Raw genomic sequence first — 21,313 nt, 5'->3', positions numbered from 1 at the left:
TTTGTTTTCCCTTTATTTTGAGAGAAGGGCTCTACAACAAGGAATACATGAGAGAGAGAAAAGAAATCTACAGTATTCCTTTTCACATGTATTCCTACCCTTTCATTTGTTCTTGTTTGAAGTCTTAAAGAACCCGACACTTCCATAAAAGGAGAGTGATATACATTTATAGAGGTTGATTATCACATACCCAAAATGCTTGGAACCAGAAGTGTTTTGGATTTCAGATTTTGGAATCCCTGTATTTGCATATATGTACATGATAAGATATTTTGGAGATGGGACCCAAGTCTAAACATAACACTCATTTATATTATACCTTATAAACATTGTCTGAAGGTATTTTTTAAAATAATTTCATCTGTGAAACAAGGTTTATGTGCACTGAAGAATCAAAGAGAAAATGTACGAGTATCACCATCTCAATCACCCATGTGAACAAACTTGGATTTTAGAATTCTGGATAATGGAGGCTCAAAATGAACTGCAATAGGAAAAAGCCAGTATTACGGAGAGCAGACTATCAGTTAGATTGAGGGATATTTGTAACTTCATCTACTAAACCTAAGGCTGCTAGAGCTTCTCTCCATTAATGGTCATGAAGAAAAGGAGATTTCATCAGTGACGGCTTTCAACTCAGTTGTATGACAAGACAAAACATGCAAAACGTCCTGCTTTTGCACAATGACTGAAGGCACAGGACCCATTTCCAGTTTTTTCTCTCGCTACATCAACTGGACACAACTGCTGGAGGTCTATAAATCATCACAACGCATGGGTATTAAAAGGACCCAAAGAAGTGAACAAACCCAAAGGGTGCTCACCAGTGCTTCCTCTGCATCCTGGAAAGAAGTGACGAGTGGAGTGCCATAAGCAGGGTTCCGTCCTGGGCCCGGTTCTGTTCAACATCTTTATTAATGACTTAGATCAGTGGTTCTCAACCTGGGGTCTCCGAATGTTTTTGGCCTTCAACTTCCAGAAATCCTAACAGCTGGTAAACTAGCTAGGATTTTCGTGAGGTGTGGGCCAAAAACATCTGGGGACACCAGGTTGAGAACCACTGACTTAGAAGAAGGGTTAGAGGGCATGATCATCAAGTCCCATGGTCCCAATTCCATCACAGTGCTGTTTCAATCACTAGCTGGGACCTTGACACCTAGAAGCCATCTTATAATATAAAACAAGGCTTATTGTGAACTTTAGAGTCTGGTTTGTGCTGTTTTATTATGTCATTTGCTGTTAATTAAGATGATACGTGTTGTGTCTTCTGTTCTATCATTTAATTTTCACTACTGTATAACTTTTGCATGTGCATTTGTGCTTTTAAATCTAAGTCTTGACTCCTTTTGTTAAATCCAACGCAAGCAGACACATTAACTCAATCGTTGAATGGAGAATCAAACCATAGACAAACTCTATTAGTGGAGTGGATCTTCTCTATTTGAAACAATAGGTTTAAGGTCTAAATGTTCACATTTATCCAGATGGACCCACTGATTTATAGAACTCTTTAAAAAACGATCGCAAGAGAAACGGACAATGAATGGCATCCTATACAATCCTAACCCTCACATTATTGTAACCATTTAAGACTCTCCTCTTATGATTGTTAAGCCTAAACTGTTTTTGAAAGCCGAAGAGTTCTGAATGGGCCACAAAACCTCAGTCTCCATGGTATTCAAAGCTTCTAATTAAAGCTGCACAACAATTTCCTAGAAATGTTTGCTAGATGCCAGAATCTAGAGATACTGAGATAGCTCCTATTGTTAGGAAAAAAGGAGAGCATATCTGCAATGACCCTGAATCTTTTGTACTATTATTTTCCTTTATATTACATCTGGAAAAGATTGAAGGTGGGGGAGGGGAAATCAGTCCATACTTTCAATAAAAGTGGCTAATATTTACAACTAAACCAGTTTGAACATTCCAGGTGTGAAATACAAAATCATGTGAAATGAAATTAGTATTTTTTTTTCTTGATACAGTAAGGAACACTCAGCAAAAGAAAATAAAGGGCTGGTCAACAAATTACAAAGAACAAGAGCAACATTCAAAAATGGCACCAGCCTATCTGTTGTTCCACGATGCCATTTCCATTTTGCAGAAGTGGAAATGTTAACTTCAAATGCAAACTATCCATTTCTCCTGTGCTCTCACTGAGCAGATGCAACAAAAGAGGCTTGATCATTTTATCCCACTAAAATAAGAGCTTTACTAATGGCAACAAGAAATCGAGGTTGTATGTTAAGTCTGGCAAAAGTCTGTTGACTTTTTCTTTATGAGAAAGCACTTATATACTGGCAAAAAGCAGACAACAAAACTTGTTGTCATCCACTTATGGAGAAAATGAGAAGGATAGATGGGAATGTACTAGAAAAATGCTATAAAGAGCAGAATGCCTAACAAGGTCAACCAACTTAACAAAGGGTTTTCTTTTATCTTCTGTACTCAGTAACTAATGGAAATGCCAACACCAGAAAATATAAATATTATCTTTCAAGCAATTGTCATTTTAAATAATACATTTCAAAACTGAATCTACTATTTAAAGCCCCCCCCCCCCCCACACACACACACACATGCATTGGATCATCACAAGATTCAAACACAGAAAGCAACAAAACTTTTTTGCCTTTGATAATATAGTTGGCTCTCCATTTGCACCAATTCTTCACCCGTTGATTCAACCATATCCTACCTGAATATAGATAGATACTAGACAGATTTAAAAAATCCAAAAAAGAAACCATAATTGTGCCATTTTGTATAAGGGAAACAGTTTTACTACACCATTGTATAGATTAAGATTTAAACATCCACAGAGGTTGATACCCATAGAGGGATTTGGATTCAACTCCCTGCAGATACCAATGATCTATTGTAGTGCAGAAGTTTTCAGAATGTTTTTTTTTTCTTTCAGTTTGAATAGTAAATTGGTTTTTTCATAACGCATTCTCCTATATGACTACTGAAATGTCATTCATGCATTTGCATGATCCTGTCAACATATGCTCCATAGTCTTTCAGTGACACTCTTAGGCTTCCACTATTTGAACAAGACAATATTCCCTAATATGGTGATATGTAGCTATGGCCAAGAATTTTTCAAGTATGAAAGTGAAGAAACAACACATGACCAACAAAGAATATCATCTCTGCATTTTCTCTCAATCAACCATATTGTTGGAATTGAGCTGAATCATGGTGCCATGCGATTTCAATTGCCTCATTGCTTTTATTGTTACGAAAAGGTCAATAGTCCAAGTCTGGAAAGATAAACATTCACCAGCATTCAAAGATCAGATTATTTTTGTGCTTTACCCATGCATGAATCGGTATTTTACAGATGGCAACTTAAAAATGTATTTTTGGAAACTCTGTTCACCTTATATTAAGGTATATATCAAGCCTTAATGCTATGAATCTCTGCCCTTTTTCCATTTCTTCTTCCTTTTTCCTTATCTACAAAATTATACTTTTTAGAAATGAAATAAAATATTTGTAATGCCAATTCACTGGATGAGGAAACAAAGTAAACTAGTTTTGTGGAATGAATAGTCCAGCAGAAATGTACCAGTATGTTATGCACAACATTTAAGTCCATGCATGCCTCCAATGTAACAATTCTGGAGGTTCTTAATTGTAAAGATTCTCATCAGTCCAGGATTATCCTCATTGGTGTTTACCAACAGTCAAGAAACATCTGTCCATCTCTACTTGCAAGTGACCCCACAAGATCAAAAAACAAATTTACCATCCTGACATCAAACATTCTTCAGCGCACTATATCCCACTTTGTAAGCCAAATTTCTTGTTATGTAGCATACATGAAAGGCAGTGCTTGCTTTCCAAGAGTCTTCAAGGATATGAATACATTCTTCCATATTTCAAATCTGTTTAATTTCAGGGAGAATTCAATGAGACCTCATTGGGAGAGAATATAAATTGATCCAAACCTGCTTTATTTGTGAAGATTCCAGTGATCCCTACATGTAATTAAACACACAAGGAGATCATCTGTCATATAAAAGTGGTGGCTCTGTCAAGATCTGATTATTATTTCCAGGTTGAACGGCTGACAAGGGAGTGTGTGTATCAACACACACAGTCTTTACATAGTGCCGGGGCAACATTGTTGTAACCTCAGGCTAAACTGACATCCAGCAATAGATCTAATTGACAGGATGTCTCTTTCCAGCTAATGGTTTGTTAAAACGAGCAGACCTCAGCCTGGCCTCAATTACATATATCAGCATTTTCAGAAAAACAACCAGGTATGGCTGCCAACAAAACTAAATAAATAATGTTTTCAAAAAGACAGCTGCTACATCATAGCCTTCACTCAAACAAAGGAGACAACTGACTGGCTTTTCAGCAATATTTCATACCTTTCACTAATTTTCAAAATGATATTTGCATGGCATTCTTCTTATGCATGTTCACTCAGAAGAAAAGTTCAACATGTTCATTTGGTGGTCACTCCTAGTGATGTGAACATACCTTCAACCTGATAATGCAATCTTATACATTTTTATCTTTGCGTCCAATAAAGCTTACTCCCAAGTAAATATGCATACAACTGTATACCCATACACCATTACAAAAGAATAACGTGTCATGGAATAACTGGTTATTTTGTTCTTACAAGTATATACAGATTGAGCATCACTTATCCAGAATACCTAAATCCAATATTGTTCATAGTGGTGTCTAAGATAGTGACACTCTTTCTTTTTGATGTTTCAATGTACAAAATTTTTGTATTAAATTATTCAGAATATTGTATAAAATTGCCTCGGTGTATAAGAAGAATATGAAACAAAAATGCTTGTTGTATTTAATCTTGGAACCCTTGTCTACATGCAAATAAATAAATCTCAAAATATAAAAATATATAATCTACTTCATTTCAGATAAAGGATATTCAGCTTGTACATCATTTTTTTGTAGTGAGCTAAAACCAGGCATGCTGAGCTCGGGCAAGATCTAATTCCTGGCCATCTCCAAACTTTATTTGAACATGAAGATAGCATATTGAAAAGATAAGCTTTATTAATACTGTATGTGTTCAATTTTAAGAAGAAACTGACCCTAATAAAGTGCAGGCACCTTGGACCAGAAGGAAACTACAAAGTTTTTTGGGATTTGCAAATTTCTTCTTCATTAAAGACTTTGCCAAGATAACAATACCCCTCACAGACTTGTTAAGAACCAAGGGGAATTGGCTAAGGTGGAAGCCCATGGAACAAAACTGCAAAGGAGGTGTATCTTACAATTGCAGGTGTATCTTATGTATTTTTGTTGTTGTTGGTAACTAAATTAGGATGCATCTTGCAACCAATAGTGCCTTGCAATTGAAGAAATACAGTAGTAACTGATGCAGCAGGTAGTCTATAGCAGAAAAGCATTCAAGTACTTCATGGGATTCAGCATGCTCTGACAGTCAATTGTGCAACTGGATACTCTATCAAATCTACCCAGACTAAACTAAGGCTAGCATTCTAGTTTCCATGCTTGGTTAAATGAGATATATAATGGGGTATGCCATCTTGAAAGTGAGGCCAATGCAAAATGGACTCTCAAGTATTTTATTGTAAAGAAGCATACAAAGAAAAGTGGTGTGCAAAGGTGGAACCCATCTTCTCTGCAAAAGCTATATTGCTATAGGTATTGTACATGGAGATTCTTTACAGGGAAAGTTCACCTTCCCCACATACCCAATTCCATTCAAAGACTTTGTATCTTTTTCCAGTCATGTTTTAAATTCTAACTACATATTAACTCGTTCTATGCCATTGGACAGCTGTTATTATTTGATCATAGTGTTAACAAGGGTTCCAAAACATGTGGCAGAGTTCCACATCACAGTGGCTGACTAAATATTACAATTTTGACCCATTTTATGATTACAGCAATCCTGTGAAGTATGACAAAATGAGAGAAACTGACTAGCCCATGGTTGCACTGTGAACTTTATGGCTCCGTAAAGACTAACCACTAATATAATACTAATAGTAACACTTTATTTATATTCCGCCCTATCTCCCCAAAGAGACTCAGGGTGAATCACAGTACACATACACGGCAAACATTCAATGCCATTTGGACAAACAGAAGAAAACAGAACAGACAGAAAAGAGGTTTGTTGTGTTTGAAGTCCAGTTTCGGTGCCTTGGAGGTTGTGCTGGGTTTCAGCCACAGGGGGGTGCTTTTGCTCCATTCTCTATGATGAAGAACCATCAGGACTTCCTCCTTCCTTTTGGTCACTGGCACTTTTTGGAGTCATAAAATACCTCCCCCGCTAAATTAGCAATACCTAATTTCCCTACTTACAGTTCAGCTGTTTTCAAACTGCTTAGGTAAACAGTGAGCAGGGCTTGACAGTTGGGTGCTCACCCTAACCGGACTTCAAACTGGCCACCTTTTGGTTGGTAGATCTTATTACTGCTGTTGATGCTAAAGCCCAGCCCACTGTACTAACTATATATTAAAAAGCAACAAGTTGCAACTTATTCCTAAATAAGGCCACTTGGGTTTCTATTGGCCAAGCATGCCATAGGTAAGTTTTGGCACTTTATGACCCTTTTGAGAACTGAGCACATGTTTCAGATTTCTCCCTTTGAAATCATATGGAAGAACCATATTTTACTGAGGTCTGTTATCACAATGGTTCACTTTCCATAACTAATTCTTTCTGGGGCGTTCTGAAAGACTTCTCAGACTATTATATGAAAATATCAAAGCAGAGATTCTATAATTATAGCTTACAAAATGTGGTTTCTTTAACACACTAAAACAGCTTTTGAGTACACCCACGTCATCTTGGAAGAGACACAGTTACTGTGAAGCTTATTTTGTCTTCACAATTTCTGTCAGTTGCTACCTATGTATGAAAAGTAACAAGTTGCACAACAGATTAATATATTAACTTGTAAATTGTCCAAGGATTATACTTAATTAAACTTGGGTATTAGTCCCAATTTAAGTGTAAAGAACAAGGGTGTTTTTTTTTTAAAGAGTAACATTTTATGTGTTTCGCATCAGAACTGAAAAAGGAACAGTCTTTTTTGTGACAGATATTCTAAAGAAATAATTCAAAGGTCCAGCTTCTTTGTAATAGCCCATGGCTGGCTGCCTTCCTTGTTTTATAGTCCTTGCTGTTGCTTACAATAAGTTTCACAGTTCTCCACAAATAAGCCTCTAATTAGCAAGTGAGCTTAATATTACTATCAGATTTCAGATGGGGCTATCAGTAATAATGCTAAATGCTGCAATATAAACATTTGTGTTGAGTTCTCTGAACTCTCAAAGCCTGCCTGCAGGCATCCACAGTGGAAACCTTTAAAATTGATCAGGTTTAGAGAAAACCAGTTCACTAAGCTTCAGTTTCCTCCACCTCCTCTGCCCCCTGATGGCTTGCAATTAAAGGCTTTATCTTCTGTTTCTTTCAGCTTTTAAACTCATTGATCCAAGACACTAAATCAATGCATTACAATGCAACATTATTCAATCCTCTGAACACAGTTTTGTTAAGTTTCACTTTCAGCTTCTAAAAGGGGAAAACTTGGATTAAAGAGGAAAAAATGAACCGTAACCGAAATGACTCAAGGCAGGATCAAACATTATTCTATTCCGTTACAGTGACCACCCCAAGGATCTGTTATCGTATAACATGCCTGTGTGTTTCCCCTACTTTGAAAATATGAGCTTTATTCCCTGAAGGGAGGAAAACAGACAGCAAGAAGGATATACATAAACAAGCTCTAATGACCCCTATGATTCCCCTGAGCAAAGTCCATCAATATATACCATGAAATGTTATTTTTGGATTCCTAATTAAGGTTGTGACCAACCTTTAAAATTCATTACACTCATCACTGAAGCCAAATCTTAATACTTCACCATCAAGTCCCAAAGGAAGCTGTACACTTGGCTTTACAACCTAATAAATCCATTTTCAATTTAAGTGCATTTGCCACTGGAGCTTTGCCTCCTTTATATACTAGATTGTTTTTGTTGAAGTAAGACTTAAGCCAGCTTTTTCCTACACGGCACATTTGCTGGAGTAGGAATACATCAATATATGAATTCAGATGTTTTCCTCACATACAAGGCAACATCATATGTAATATGTAAACATGGCAAAGGATGAATGATTTGTTTGGGTTTGCTCTCCTTACCCTTTCGTGGTGGTTTAAAGGGGAAACTGATAGAAATCACACAAGATGCCGAAACCGACAAAAGGATACCCAGCTCACTCACTCCAACTTAGCTGCTTCTCTTGGTCAAAAGAGGCTCTTCTAGGTTTTTGATACTTTAAGATAGGCATCCTCAAACTGTGGCCCTCCAGCCGTTTGGGCCTCCAACTCCCAGAATCCCTGACAATTGAACAAGCTGCCTAGGTCTTCTTGGAGATGGGGGCCCAAACAGCTGGGGGGCCACATTTTGAAGATGCCTGCTCTACATAATGTTGGACTCCTAAAAACTATTGTAAATTTTGCTGATCGCTTGAACATTATAATCACAGTGTAGGGTTAAAACATGACTGAAGACATAGCATCAGGCATTGTAGGACTTCATCACACAAAAGGGAGGGGAAGTGGGAGGAATCGTCTTCTTCACTTGGCATTTCATAGCATTCTGTCTTGAAAGAAGATGGAGGATTTACTTGCCCTCATCACACAGGATTGCTTCTCCCATTTCTAGTCAAACCTGTGCTTCATTTCTCATTTCTCATGACAAGGGTGGGTACCCACATCACAAGGGTTTGGTTATTTTAAGTTGTCTAACTGCAGAATTTCAAAGGCGCAAGATTGTGCAGTTACAACAGCAGCAACAACAAAAAGGAGGATAGAGACCGAAAGAATAATGATGACAGAAGGAACATTGAGGAGCATGTAAAGACCACCCACATTCAGACTCACACTGAAACATCAGAATATGGACTTAAAACAGGCAGATGCACATCCCATGGAAAAATGCTTATTTCTAAGTGTTTCTAAGTGCAGGGAGATGAGTGAAATCAATTTTTGCCCATCTTTAAAATCCACCCATTTCTACACATTGCAGAGATGGAGTCCCATGGAATGGATTATGCATCATTTTATCGGATCCATGGGATTCCATTTTTAAGTGCGCAGAAAACTGATGACAAACTCCATCTGATGAGGTTCGCAGTGTGTATTTAGCTTTCCTTGGTACTGAAATGACAGACATGCATAGCAAAATATCAAACACTAGTTCAAAATACCAGCAGTACTCACACTTGATTTTGCCCTCCCTTTATGCTGACCCTTTTCACTTCATCTGGGAAGCATTTTAAAATTGCAGTTGTACACAGCAGAAGGAAAAAAAATGATAGCAGACACTCATGTGTTTGATTTTCACTGGCCAAAGTGTATTTACATTGTTGTTGTTGTTGTTGTTGTTGTTGTTATGTAGGTTCATAGAATCACAGAATTATAACATTGGAAAGAGACAACCCCCTGCCATGCAAGATTAATTTGAGATTCATCTTGTATTGATTAACATAATTTTTTTCAAGATTAATTCAGAGGAGTTTTTCCATTGCCTTCTTCTGGATATAGCTTAGCAATACGTGATATTCTCAGGTGGTCTCTATTTCAGGTTTTACCAGGCCTTTCTGTAGCTTCCAATAACTTTTTATATATTGGGGTATAGAAAATACAGGCCACCAAGTTGTGTGTCCCCTAAAAGTACTCTGGTCATGTTTTAGCATTTCCGACTGGTAAGGAAAGAGTACTGTTGTGATATGTGTGTAATGAAGTGGACACTTCCTATTACCAATGGGACTGAAAAATAATGCCAGCATTTATGTCTTCTCCCTGAAGCTATAGCCAGCTACATTTTAAAAATGCACATGTACCAAAAGCTTTCCACAGAAGACTTGGATACAACTACACACAAGTTAAGTCAGCCAGTGTACTTTTCATCCCACAGACCTACAATCTTCCAAATAGGTCCATACATTATCTCCCATGTCAAGTCACAGCCACAACACTCAGTCTCAGCATTACAGTTGGACCATTCAAGCTGCTTCTGAAAGCATACTATTTTAAGACCCTGTAATTGTGAAGGGTTTCTAAAAATCCAATGAATTATTTCTGAATGCATCTAAAAGCTTCTGTTTCCTTTGCCAAACAGGAGAAAAATAGAATGGGAATGCTTTTAAAAAAATTGAGGGAAACACACAGAAATGTGAAGTTGAAAAGTTATGTGGAATATTTCTTTGCTAACCTTACAAATGCACTCAATAATATTGCATTTCTTATCAGCCGTAGGGAAACCACATTACTCTGACCAAAATACCGAGATGTGGTTACATGAAATAAAGCTGGCTCAATTATAAATTCTGAAATTCTGCCTTCAAAATCAATCCCTTAAAAAAACAAAACAGAGCAATCATTTTCTGTTACAATGGATACAGGTCTACATACCAATAGGAAACATGACAAAGGAAACTCAGAGCTATGTTAAGGAATATATAATGTCAATAGAGTAATATTTCAAGTTTATATTGCAAAGCAGATCCACATGTTGGTCACCTGAATTGTGAATTGGTCCCATTCAGGAATATTACATCTGTCACAAAGCAAAGAGTTTTATATCTGATACTTCCATTAATTCTGCTTTAGTATCCCCAAACTGTTGTCTTTAAAGACAGACAATTTTTCTCCATGATCAGTAGATTTTGATAACAAAAAGCAAAATGGTGAAACTTCAGAGACCCTGTGAACTCTGCCAATGAACCTGGAAGTTTGTTCACTTTTCAACCTACCAGCTGATGGCTTCCTCCATTCACATTTGACTTTTGCAAGGAAGATCAATAATTTCTTTAAATAATTAAATGGAAATATATATTTTATCTATTTCATTTTGGAACAGATTGACTCAGGCTGCAGTAAACTCTCTTTCACTGGATTTTTTAAAAGGAGGAGGTAAAAGTTTGAGCAAGCAGTATTAAAATCAAATGCTTGAAAAGTTGACTTGCCTATATATTTAGGTGTTTTAAACTTTCATCTAATGAAGGACTTAATCTCATTGGCTATTGGATTCACCACACAATGTGGTCAAGCCATGGGGTCCCGGCAGGGGGTATGAAGAACCCGTCACCCCATACCCCGCATCCCCCGACTCACCCCTGGCCCCATCCCGCAGGAGGAAGTGTCTGCTGCTCAGTTTCCCCCTATTGTTTCAAATGCCGCAGCCCCTTTTGCTATGGGGCCCAGTTGGAAATAGATGTGTGTCATGTAATGGGCTTGTGTAATGTAATTGTATCATTCTAAAATCAGATGACATCAGAGCAGCATACTACCCCCCCCCCCCGGTCAAAAAAGATGTTTCTTCATAGCAACCCTGTGAAGTAAGTTAGCTAAAACATGTTTATGAGTCCAAAATCATACAGAGAAATTCATGGCAAAGTAGCAATTTGAGCTTTTCTTTAGGAACCCTTGCAAGAATTGGAGCTATTTAACAAAATGTATAAATAATTCAATCAAGGTTTTAAATTTTAAGATGTAACCATATAACAAGGCAGCAGCTATGTAATTTTCACAGTGTATTGAATTCATGCAACAACAACAAAACCAAACAGTTTTTGAAATGTGAAAACTGCATGATCTACAGAAAATATTTTGCTATTTTGCCGGTGATGAGAAAAAATGGCGTTGATCATTATCGCATATGGACAATGACAAGCAGAAATGTCTATCCCTACTTTCCAGTTTGCCACAGTAAGCCCTTATTTGAGGTAGGGATTGCCTCAAGACATATTGGCCAACCATTTTTGGACTTATTTATGTATGCTTCACTTCCTTCTGCAATTCTTGGCATGCCTCACTAATTTAAGCGATCTAATTATGCTTTGATGGCTTGTATTATTTGCCTCTTAGCAGTGCTTGGCATGGTTCCTTTAAGTTGAAGTACTCTTGGCTTATATTGGTTGATAATATATATCCAATATACTGGTATAATTGTTTGACTTCAGATTTCAGTAGGCACTCCCCAAATCATATTGGACTGATAGACTGGCTGTAGGTTGCATGGAGTTAAGGAGTACATGAAGCTGTAATGTTGGAGGTTTGGTTAGATTTAAATGTTTATTTATTATGTTAAGATCACTGTGCCTTAATTTTTCAGGGTTTGAAGTACTTCCTGCCTGAAAGAAAACTCTAGAAAACTGTCAATAAACATATTAAAGATTATGCTCTGTAAATAACATAGAATCAAGAACTGTTTGATTCAGTGGAAGAACAATTGATCTTTGGGGGGGGGGGGGCTGAATCACATCTACACCAAAGAGGGATACAGACCTGAACTGGGAGAATGGATGCAGGTTGAGCATACCTTATCCAGGATTCTGAAATCTAAAATACTCCAAAATTGTCCACCTAGGTGACTGAGATAGTAACACCTTTGCTTTCAGATGGCCCAATGTACACAAACTTTGTTTCATCCATATAATTATTAATAATATTGTGAAAAAACCACCCTCAAGCTATGTGTATAGGATGTATCTGAAACACCAATGAATTCTGAGTTTAGACTTGAGTCCCAGCTACAAGGTATCTCATTATGTATGATAAAATCCAAAATCCTTCTGATCCCAACCATTTTGATAAGGGATACCTAACCCGTTTTTCAGTGACAACGGGGAAGGGATATTGGTAACTCAGGCCAGTACTTCTGCAAACATTTATCATAGTTCCATCACACTGACATTATGATTAATGTAACACGTGTGGTTGTTGTCCAAGTAGTATTGAAAAAAAATTAAGCTATAGTCAGGTTGCTGATGGGAGATAGAAATATTAACAGGGAGCATGGGACTCCTTTGTTAACACAGCTTTACTAGTTACTAGTGTATTTTCTATACAGAATGTGAAATGCTGACTATATACAATTCTGACCATATTTTTCTTGACAAGCCTGCCTGAGCTCAGAAACCTTTGTGAGAGGTCCTGTTCCTGGGCCCACCCACTGCCCTTCATCAGATGTTTGGTTGGGGTGTAACAGAGGACCTGCTTTGGACACACTCCCAGGCTATGAAACCCCTTTCCAAAAAAACCTATTTTGTAGGAATTAACTGGGCTCATGTGGAGCACTACAAAAAGTTTAAAGAAGAAGTGGAAGCTGGATATTGTTGAACTGCAACCCCCAAATACTGTGGACCTCATCACATGTAGTAATATCAACGTTTCTACACATTTAACAAATGGCTACCAATGGAGCCATTCACACAACAAAAGCTCATACTGTGGGTTTCAGGTATTTCACCATTTCTAAAGTGTGGGTTTTTCCATCTATTCCTAAGTCAATTGGCAATCAATTTCATTTTAAATTTCCTGCATAGAAACAGGTAAGAACATCAGATTTTATGTATAATGGGACATCATTCTGGAGGGAGGACATGAGATGGGCAGTAAAGATGCCTTTCTTCTGTTATTATCTTTTTGGGACCAAGAAGGAAAGAACAGTAATTTATATTTTTGTTATCAATATAAATTCAATAGAGCTACCTTTTGAATTGAGAAGAATCTGCACTTATAAAGAGAAATTATAATATAGAATAACATAGAAAAGAAGAAATGTTATTTAAAGATCTCGCATTAATAAGTACTTCTGCTAGAACAACACCGAGGATTTTTTTCAGGTAAAAGAAAATGGGGAAGGAGACAATGAGAGGAGAAATATATCCCTTGTGCAATGGGAAGGCAAACTGATAATTTGAAAAGAAAGCTAAATGAAGGAAATGTGTGATGTGTCATTCATTTAATTTCCAAACGGGGCATTGTGGATCTTAAGGGAGAAACAATGATCCCCAACATTTTACTTATCACATGGGATGAAGTCCTCAGTGTGTTACCTCACTGACTATATGGGACAGGTCCTCTTGAAATTCAAACTTGTCCGGAGGCCTACTGTACTATCACTCCTGGTTTAATGGTAAGATCCAGACTACCTAGAATTGGGCTCATGAGCAAACCAAGAACCTAAGTGTCTTATCTGTAGATAATTCCAAATACTGCAAAATTCCACAAGCCTCCATGGATCTTTTTCTCAAATGAAACAAAACACAAGTTAGTGCTATGCTCCTGCAATATTTATCAGTGCTTAAGGAACTTGAGGTAAGCATATTAATAATCTGGTCATATAAATCAACTGTGATATATGTCACTGTCCCTTGTGCCCCTCAAAAGTGCTTATGTAGTAGCTCCTTTCTCCTTTCCTTTGAGTCCATCTCCAAAACCCGCTTTTTCTATGTATGCCGCTTTCATGCAATTCCGTCAGTGGGACTGTGAATGCATGCCTTGTTTTGGTGCAAACTTTAAAGGACCTGACCAAGGAGTTGAAACTATTTTGGGATAGGGTCTATGACCTTAGAGAGCTCATTTTAAAGTTTAGACAAAACAGATTCATTCAATGGCAGGGAATCCTCAGCTGCTGCTGCTGCATCCAGTGCTTTAGCCGTTTTCCCAGTGAAACTTTGAACTGAAAGTATAGTCTTTCATTCTTTTTATCCATCTTCCTGCCCTTCTTGTCTATGGCTTCGGTAAACAGATATGCTTATTTCTGGATGCTTCAGAAAAAGGAGTGGAAGGAGCACACTTGAAACACATTTTATGTCAAAGGAAGGCAAGTGCAATCATAAGAAATGAGAGCTTCCAAAAGAGCAGCAATAATTTCATAATTTTGCATGCTAATGGTGTCAAGTAGTTGGGTTCTTGGTTATATCCCATCTGCCACCTTTGTTGGGTCATTACAGTGTTTTTTAAAAGATGAAATAAGTAGCACCCACAAGCTAATGAATGTCAAATTATTAGCATAAACATGCCACCTTGTATTTCTTTTCTCCCCTCCTTACAGAAACATTTTTTCTCTGTTTTGCTTCCCATTTTAATGGCTCCAATTTATCACATTAACTAGAACTGCTATTTTTCGCCTAGACATCTGTGAGGGGGGCAGTCTCAGGTAAAAATAAACACATACGTGAAGTCTTTACTAACTGCTACTACTACAAAAAAACACAGAGAGGTTCTATGTATTTGCCATCTGCCGCTCTGGCTTAATTGGGTTTATCAACCTCAAATAATATTGCAGTGAGGCCTTTTTTGAGTAGGTGACAACCAAAAGGCATCTGGTTTTAAAAATAAGCACAGCGAGCTTGAAGTTGATGGAAAATCTGACAGCGAGCCCATACACTTGCACACATATAAGCATGTGTCGCATCAAGAAAGCAGTTTTCCTGGAAAGCCAATAAGAGCTGGGAATGAGGTCTGCTCAGCCACTGGATCAAACTGAATTCCATAAACTACTCTCCTGGCTGGCTCCTCTGTAACATATCACTGCGTTTTAAAAATGCCTCAGACAAAGCAATTTGGTATCTCTCAGATTTGGTTCAGGGATTCACATTTTTTGGCTAATGCTTTAATGCAGTGATTCTCAACCTGTAGGTCCCCAGGTGTTTTGGCCTACAACTCCCAGAAATCCCAGCCAGTTTACCAGCTGTTAGGATTTCTGGAAGTTGAAGGCCAAAACATCTGGGGACCCTCACATTGAGAAGCACTGCTTTAATGTGTATGTATCCACCAGAAGTGCAAGATTTTCTGAATTCATAGAGGAAAAACTGAGTTTTTCAGAGTGAGAGAGCAGATATTTTGGGATGAAAACTGTAACCTTAGAACACTTTTCAGATTTTAAATCAAGTTGTTACTTTAGGAAAACAAAGGCAACATATCTCTATCTATCTTAGGCTGGCATAAAATTATTCTGTCAAAAATATTAGAAATGGTATGCATTCAAAATATAATTAACAGGTGAGTGTTTTATTTTATTTTTAAAAAATACAAACGGAACTACAAAATCCTGAACTGCAAGCAAAACGTGAACCATAAGAGACTTCTTTGGTTTTGTCACTGTGAGGAACTGGCAAAATGCCCAAATAAAATAGAATAAATCATCAACATTAGTAAAACAGACTACTTTGTCTCTACTAGTATTTTGTAGTGGCAGGAGATGCAGCACACCTATTCCCATAAAACAAGCTAAAAAACAAAACAAAACCAGAAATGATCTGATACTGTGCACAGACTCAAATAAAAAGTCATCCTCTTTTACAGTTTTTAGAATTGATTTTGGTGCAGTATATATATAAACACCTTGTCTAAAACATTTCATGCACCATTCTAAAAGAAAGTAAACAATTTTAAGTATAAGCAATTGCAAATAATAATAATAATAATAATAATAATAATAATAATAATAATAATAATCAGAAACAATTGGAAAAACCTTCCCTGCATATTCTGTATTTTTTCCTGGGTCTTCAGATCTCTAATCGAGACATCTCCATACAATTAATGTGTTTCAAAAATAATTCTAGCAATCTAGGAAAAGAATTCTGCCTGTGGCTCATCAATAGAATACACAATAAATGATGGCAATGGTTACACAAAAATGCATGTATATGTATGCTGCTCCAAAGGCATATTTTTCAAGCTAGAACTTGAAACACAATAGAAACTTGTGACAGAGACATTGCCAGAGACAAAAATCACTAGCCATATTGCTGCACTGCAGCACTATCTACATGGAGCAGTGATGGCACAATGGGTTAAATCCTTGTGCCAGCTGAACTGCTGACCTGAAGGTTGGGTTGCTGACCTGAAGGTTGCCGGTTCAAATTTGTGAGATGGGGTAAGCTCCCATCTGTCAGCTTTAGCTTGCGGGGACATGAGAGAAGCTTCCCAGCTAACACATCAGGTCGTCCCATGGGCAACGTTTCTGTAGATGGCCAATTCACTAACACCAGAAGCCACTTGCAGTATCTTCTCAAGTCACTTCTGACATGATAAAAAGCACTACCTAGAAATCCCTGTGAGCATCTTAGTATGACAGCAAATGTCTGCTCACTTATATTTTCAAGGAAAACTATAAGACTTACCCGTAAAAAAGAGAGATCTCGATTATGTTCAATGCTGGTAATCTCTAGGTTTCCCATAACCACCTCACAGTTCTCATAATATTTGCGCAGTGCCCGATACTGTTGCTCAAGATCAGACAGCGAGCTCAGCTTGTTTTCAGTGCCAGCACAAACTGCAAGAAAATTACAAAAGAGAGAATGAAGCAAATAAATGATTAGATCTACTATAAATATAATAGGGAAGCAAAACAACAACTATGAACAGACTTTGTGTACAAAGTATACTTGATTCCCAAAGCCCATGCTTCCCTATTTTTTATTCCTAAAGAAAAAGATCACTAAATACAAATATTACCCATGAACTAGCAAGTTCATTTAAAAAGAAAAACATGTTAGTTTAGGAAATCATCCAGCCAGTATCATGTTAAATTGATGAATAACACCTGCTTTTGAAACTTAACCTACATTTTCAAGAATAGAATGAAATTTTGCATTAAAAGGAGGAAAATTCACTGTGCTTTTGTGATCTCCATGAATGCTCTCTGAGGAAATACTATCAAAAGTAGGATTCTAATGGCTGCACATGCTACAGTTGAATTGTAACAAGTTGTATTTATGCCTTCTCTGAAAGTATAGGGATGCAACATTACAGTCAGACCACACCTGGAATACTGCATCCAATTCTGGGCACCACAGTTGAAGGGAGATGTTGACAAGCTGGAAAGCGTCCAGAGGAGGGCGACTAAAATGATTAAAGGTCTGGAGAACAAGCCCTATGAGGAGCGGCTTAAAGAGCTTGGCATGTTTAGCCTGCAGAAGAGAAGGCTGAGAGGAGACATGATAGCCATGTACAAATAAGTGAAGGGAAGTCATAGGGAGGAGGGAGCAAGCTTGTTTTCTGCTGCCCTGCAGACTAAGACGTGGAACAATGGCTTCAAACTACAGGAAAGGAGATTCCACCTGAACATCAGGAAGAACTTCCTCACAGTGAGGGCTGTTCGACAGTGGAACTCTCTCCCCGGGGCCGTGGTGGAGGCTCCTTCTTTGGAGGCTTTTAAGCAGAGGCTGGATGGCCATCTGTCGGGGGTGCTTTGGATGCGATTTCCTGCTTCTTGGCAGGGGGTTGGACTGGATGGCCCATGAGGTCTCTTCCAACTCTACTATTCTATGATTCTATGAAAATCCAATATATAATAAAATTGATATATGAGATGTATATTCACGAAACTGCATATCATTTATAACTTTCTGTCACATAGCTACCCGTATTTACTTGAGTTTAATGCGCAATCAAATCTAATGTGCATCTCAATTTTCAAAACCCTGAAATTTAAAAAAGTATTTACCATATTACATGAATCTAATTCACACCCTAATTTTAAGAAGACAATTTAGTCAAAAAAGGTGAGCATTAGAACTGGGTAAAGACAGTATATACTTCTCGTCTATCTAGGAAATCAACACTATAATATATTATGTTTGTTATAAAGACCAGCTCACATCAAATATGGATATGAATCCATCCCTAGAAACTATCTCAGAATGATAGACTAATGAAGCTTCTAGTTGCATCCTCACATTCTGTTTTCCCTTGGAAAAAAAGCATAAATTGTATACCTTTTCAGTGTTCATTTTTGCTTGCTTTGTAATGGCATGAAAAGAGGGGCATTTGGAGTAAGAAAATGCCCTTCCCTGATCTGCTAGTAACACTAACTTCAAGTTTGTGAACACACCTTCAAGTTATCAGTTATACTTATAGAGACCCCATTAATTCCACTGAATTTTCTTAGGCAAGGAAAACTTGGAGATGGTTTTGTCAGTTTCTTCCTCTGAAATATAGCCTACAGCATCTGGCATTGCTGGTGGTCTCCTAGCCATGTACTAACCAGAGCAGAAACATTCCTGAAAACCAACCAAACAAAAACTGAACAGCAAAAAGAGCCATTCAACACCTAAAGGTCTAATTACTAGATGTGAACTTCTGATATAAATCAGAACTGTACTCCCAACCTGGTGATGGTGAGGTTTTCAATTCAAAATGGAACTAGCTGACTACATGCAAACTCCATTGACTGCTAAACACTAACAAATAAGCAAACAAAGAGTTGGCTTTGTGGTGTTTCGCATATCCTTACTCTGCCACTCCTAACACAAAAAGAAAATGGCAGCCAATGTGGGCAACAAACCTACAAATTTAAACTGGGATTGCTCTGCATTTTACCACAATATCTTAGGTGTAGCTTAAGCCAGGCATGTAGGCGGGGGGGGGGGGGCTTGAGGGGCTTCAGCCCCCCCCCCCCCCCCAAATTCTCAGGGTGGTCCACGAGAAGGCCTTACTGGTACGTGGCACGGTGGCGTCATTGTCCACGCCTGGGCCCTCGGCACACTCTCTTTCCTTTTCGGTGCCCCTTGTTTCAGCCTTCGGTGCCAGGTGAGGAAGGGGAGTGTGCTGACAGCCCAGGCGTCAAAGTGGATGCAGCCACACCATAGACCAAAAAGTATTCTAAACATTTTGTTAATGAAAGTAAATAAATAACATTTATTTTTTAAACTATTATATTTATTGATATCATGATCTGATCACCATGTGGATCCAAAGACAACTTGGTGAGGTGGCACTACCTGGAGGAATCCTCCACCTTGTGTGACTGTGGAGCAGAACAAACAACTCTGCATATGTATGCTTGCCCACAATATCCTGCCTCATGTACAGAGGAGGAGTTGCTTAAAGCTACAGACAATGCAGTTGCTGTTGCCCGCTTTTGGTCTAAAACTATTTAGTTGCTTGCGATTTCCTTTTTTTATCATTTTAAAATGTATTTGTTATGCAATGCTTTTGACATGAAATAAATAAACCATGCTCAATATATCCCATATGCATGGGGGTATTGGGATAATGATACAAAAGGTTTGCTAGAGTAGATCCTCTCTCACTCAGATTCCCCCCCCCCCCCCCAAAATCAAAATCCTGGCTATGGGCCTGGCTTAAGCCTAAACCCAGGAATTTGTAAGTCATGTTCCTGGCAATTTAGAAGTCAATGTAGCGCAGGCTGAGAAATGCATAGTAAAGTATCAGAGGTTTTGGATTTGTTCAATGTTTCAAATTTATATTGTCCTCACACATGAGCAAGCCTGAGCAAGAAAAAAAGGGGGGAAAGGCACATCAGCAATCATTATTTTAATTTAATTTGGAAGCAGAGGAGCAAAGAAGACTGATTCATAATACATTCATGATTTATGAGCTAAACAAATTTGTGTAATATTAGTAAGCATCAACCCTATCATCTGTTTGCATCAAAAGAATAGATGGACTGAGGAAGAAATTCAGCCATCCCCACCCCGACACTGTCAGATCTAACACTGCAAAAGGGACTACATTGTAATCCATGGTTACACAAATAACCATACCACCAGTATGTGGAAACTATAATCTGTTACAACAATTTTATACTCCAATCAAACAACTACAATGCATGGTATCAGAACAATCAGGAAGCAAGGAGAGCTCAATGTATTTCTTTTTTTTCATTCTGTGGCTGAAGTAAATTGAGGGGAAAAGAACTAACATGGAATCCTATGGTGGATTCCACTCACTTAAAATTCAGCATATGACTCAACATTCTTGCAACTCCACGCAATCAGGAGAACCTAGCAAAAGTATCCACTGCTAAGTGCTTAAATAACTGTTTCTCACAGTGTCAGTATTATGTGGTTGAGGAGTGTCCTGTCAATGTATGGTTGATTCATTTTACACCTCATAAAAGTATAGGGCACCCCAATCTTCTGCAAGCTTTCCTTAAAGGGAGACTAATACAAGCCAAAAGCATATCCTACCCCAACTGTCCCAATGTGGCAGGAGCATCCAGACCCTCCTACTTTTTCAACTGCTATTAAAATCTCCCAGTCAATCTTTTCTCCTCCCAGTTTTTCCTCTTTTTACAAAAATGTTGAGAATTGGTTTCGGAAAATGGTTTTTTTTTTCTCTGCAATTCATGACACTTTGGAGTAAAATGTCAAAATATAGGCAGAGCATTAAGGAGAAATTATCTTTTCATTTACTGACAACATTCCTTCCCAGAAAGGATACAATCAAGGGAAGCAAAAATCCAGCAGTTATTTAGTGAGAAATTTCAACTGCCAGGTGGAGAAAAAAAACCTTCTCTAATTAATATGTGAGGATATAATCAGAAAAAAGTTTTCTGTTTTCTTTCCAGAAGGGAGAACCTGGAAGCTATAACTAAGCATGTAGAAATGATACCTGCAGTGCTGCAAAAACATAGGCCATATTTATAATTACAAAGGCATTCTGGCTTCAATTGAGAATTGTGTCAGAATCCCTACTGGAGGTCAGAGTCATTAAGGTTCTCTGGG

The 21,313-nt window shown here is 37.9% G+C and overlaps 1 protein-coding gene across 7 annotated transcripts in view; it reads right to left on the bottom strand.

Moving 5' to 3' along the window:
- erbb4 (erb-b2 receptor tyrosine kinase 4) overlaps window positions 1–21,313 on the bottom strand; it is a 1,019,841-nt gene that overhangs the window by 591,280 nt on the left and 407,248 nt on the right. For all 7 annotated transcript variants that reach the window (XM_062969123.1, XM_062969126.1, XM_008113453.3 and 4 more), the window contains one exon: window positions 16,964–17,115. In XM_062969123.1, coding sequence (XP_062825193.1) covers window positions 16,964–17,115 — 152 coding nt within the window. The remainder of the gene's footprint in view (window positions 1–16,963; window positions 17,116–21,313) is intronic.

This window comes from Anolis carolinensis, chromosome 1 (genome assembly GCF_035594765.1).
Source record: "Anolis carolinensis isolate JA03-04 chromosome 1, rAnoCar3.1.pri, whole genome shotgun sequence".
Taxonomy (NCBI): domain Eukaryota; kingdom Metazoa; phylum Chordata; class Lepidosauria; order Squamata; family Dactyloidae; genus Anolis; species Anolis carolinensis.
Note: the sequence above shows the minus strand (reverse complement) of the source record. Positions and strands in the feature narration are given on the sequence as shown.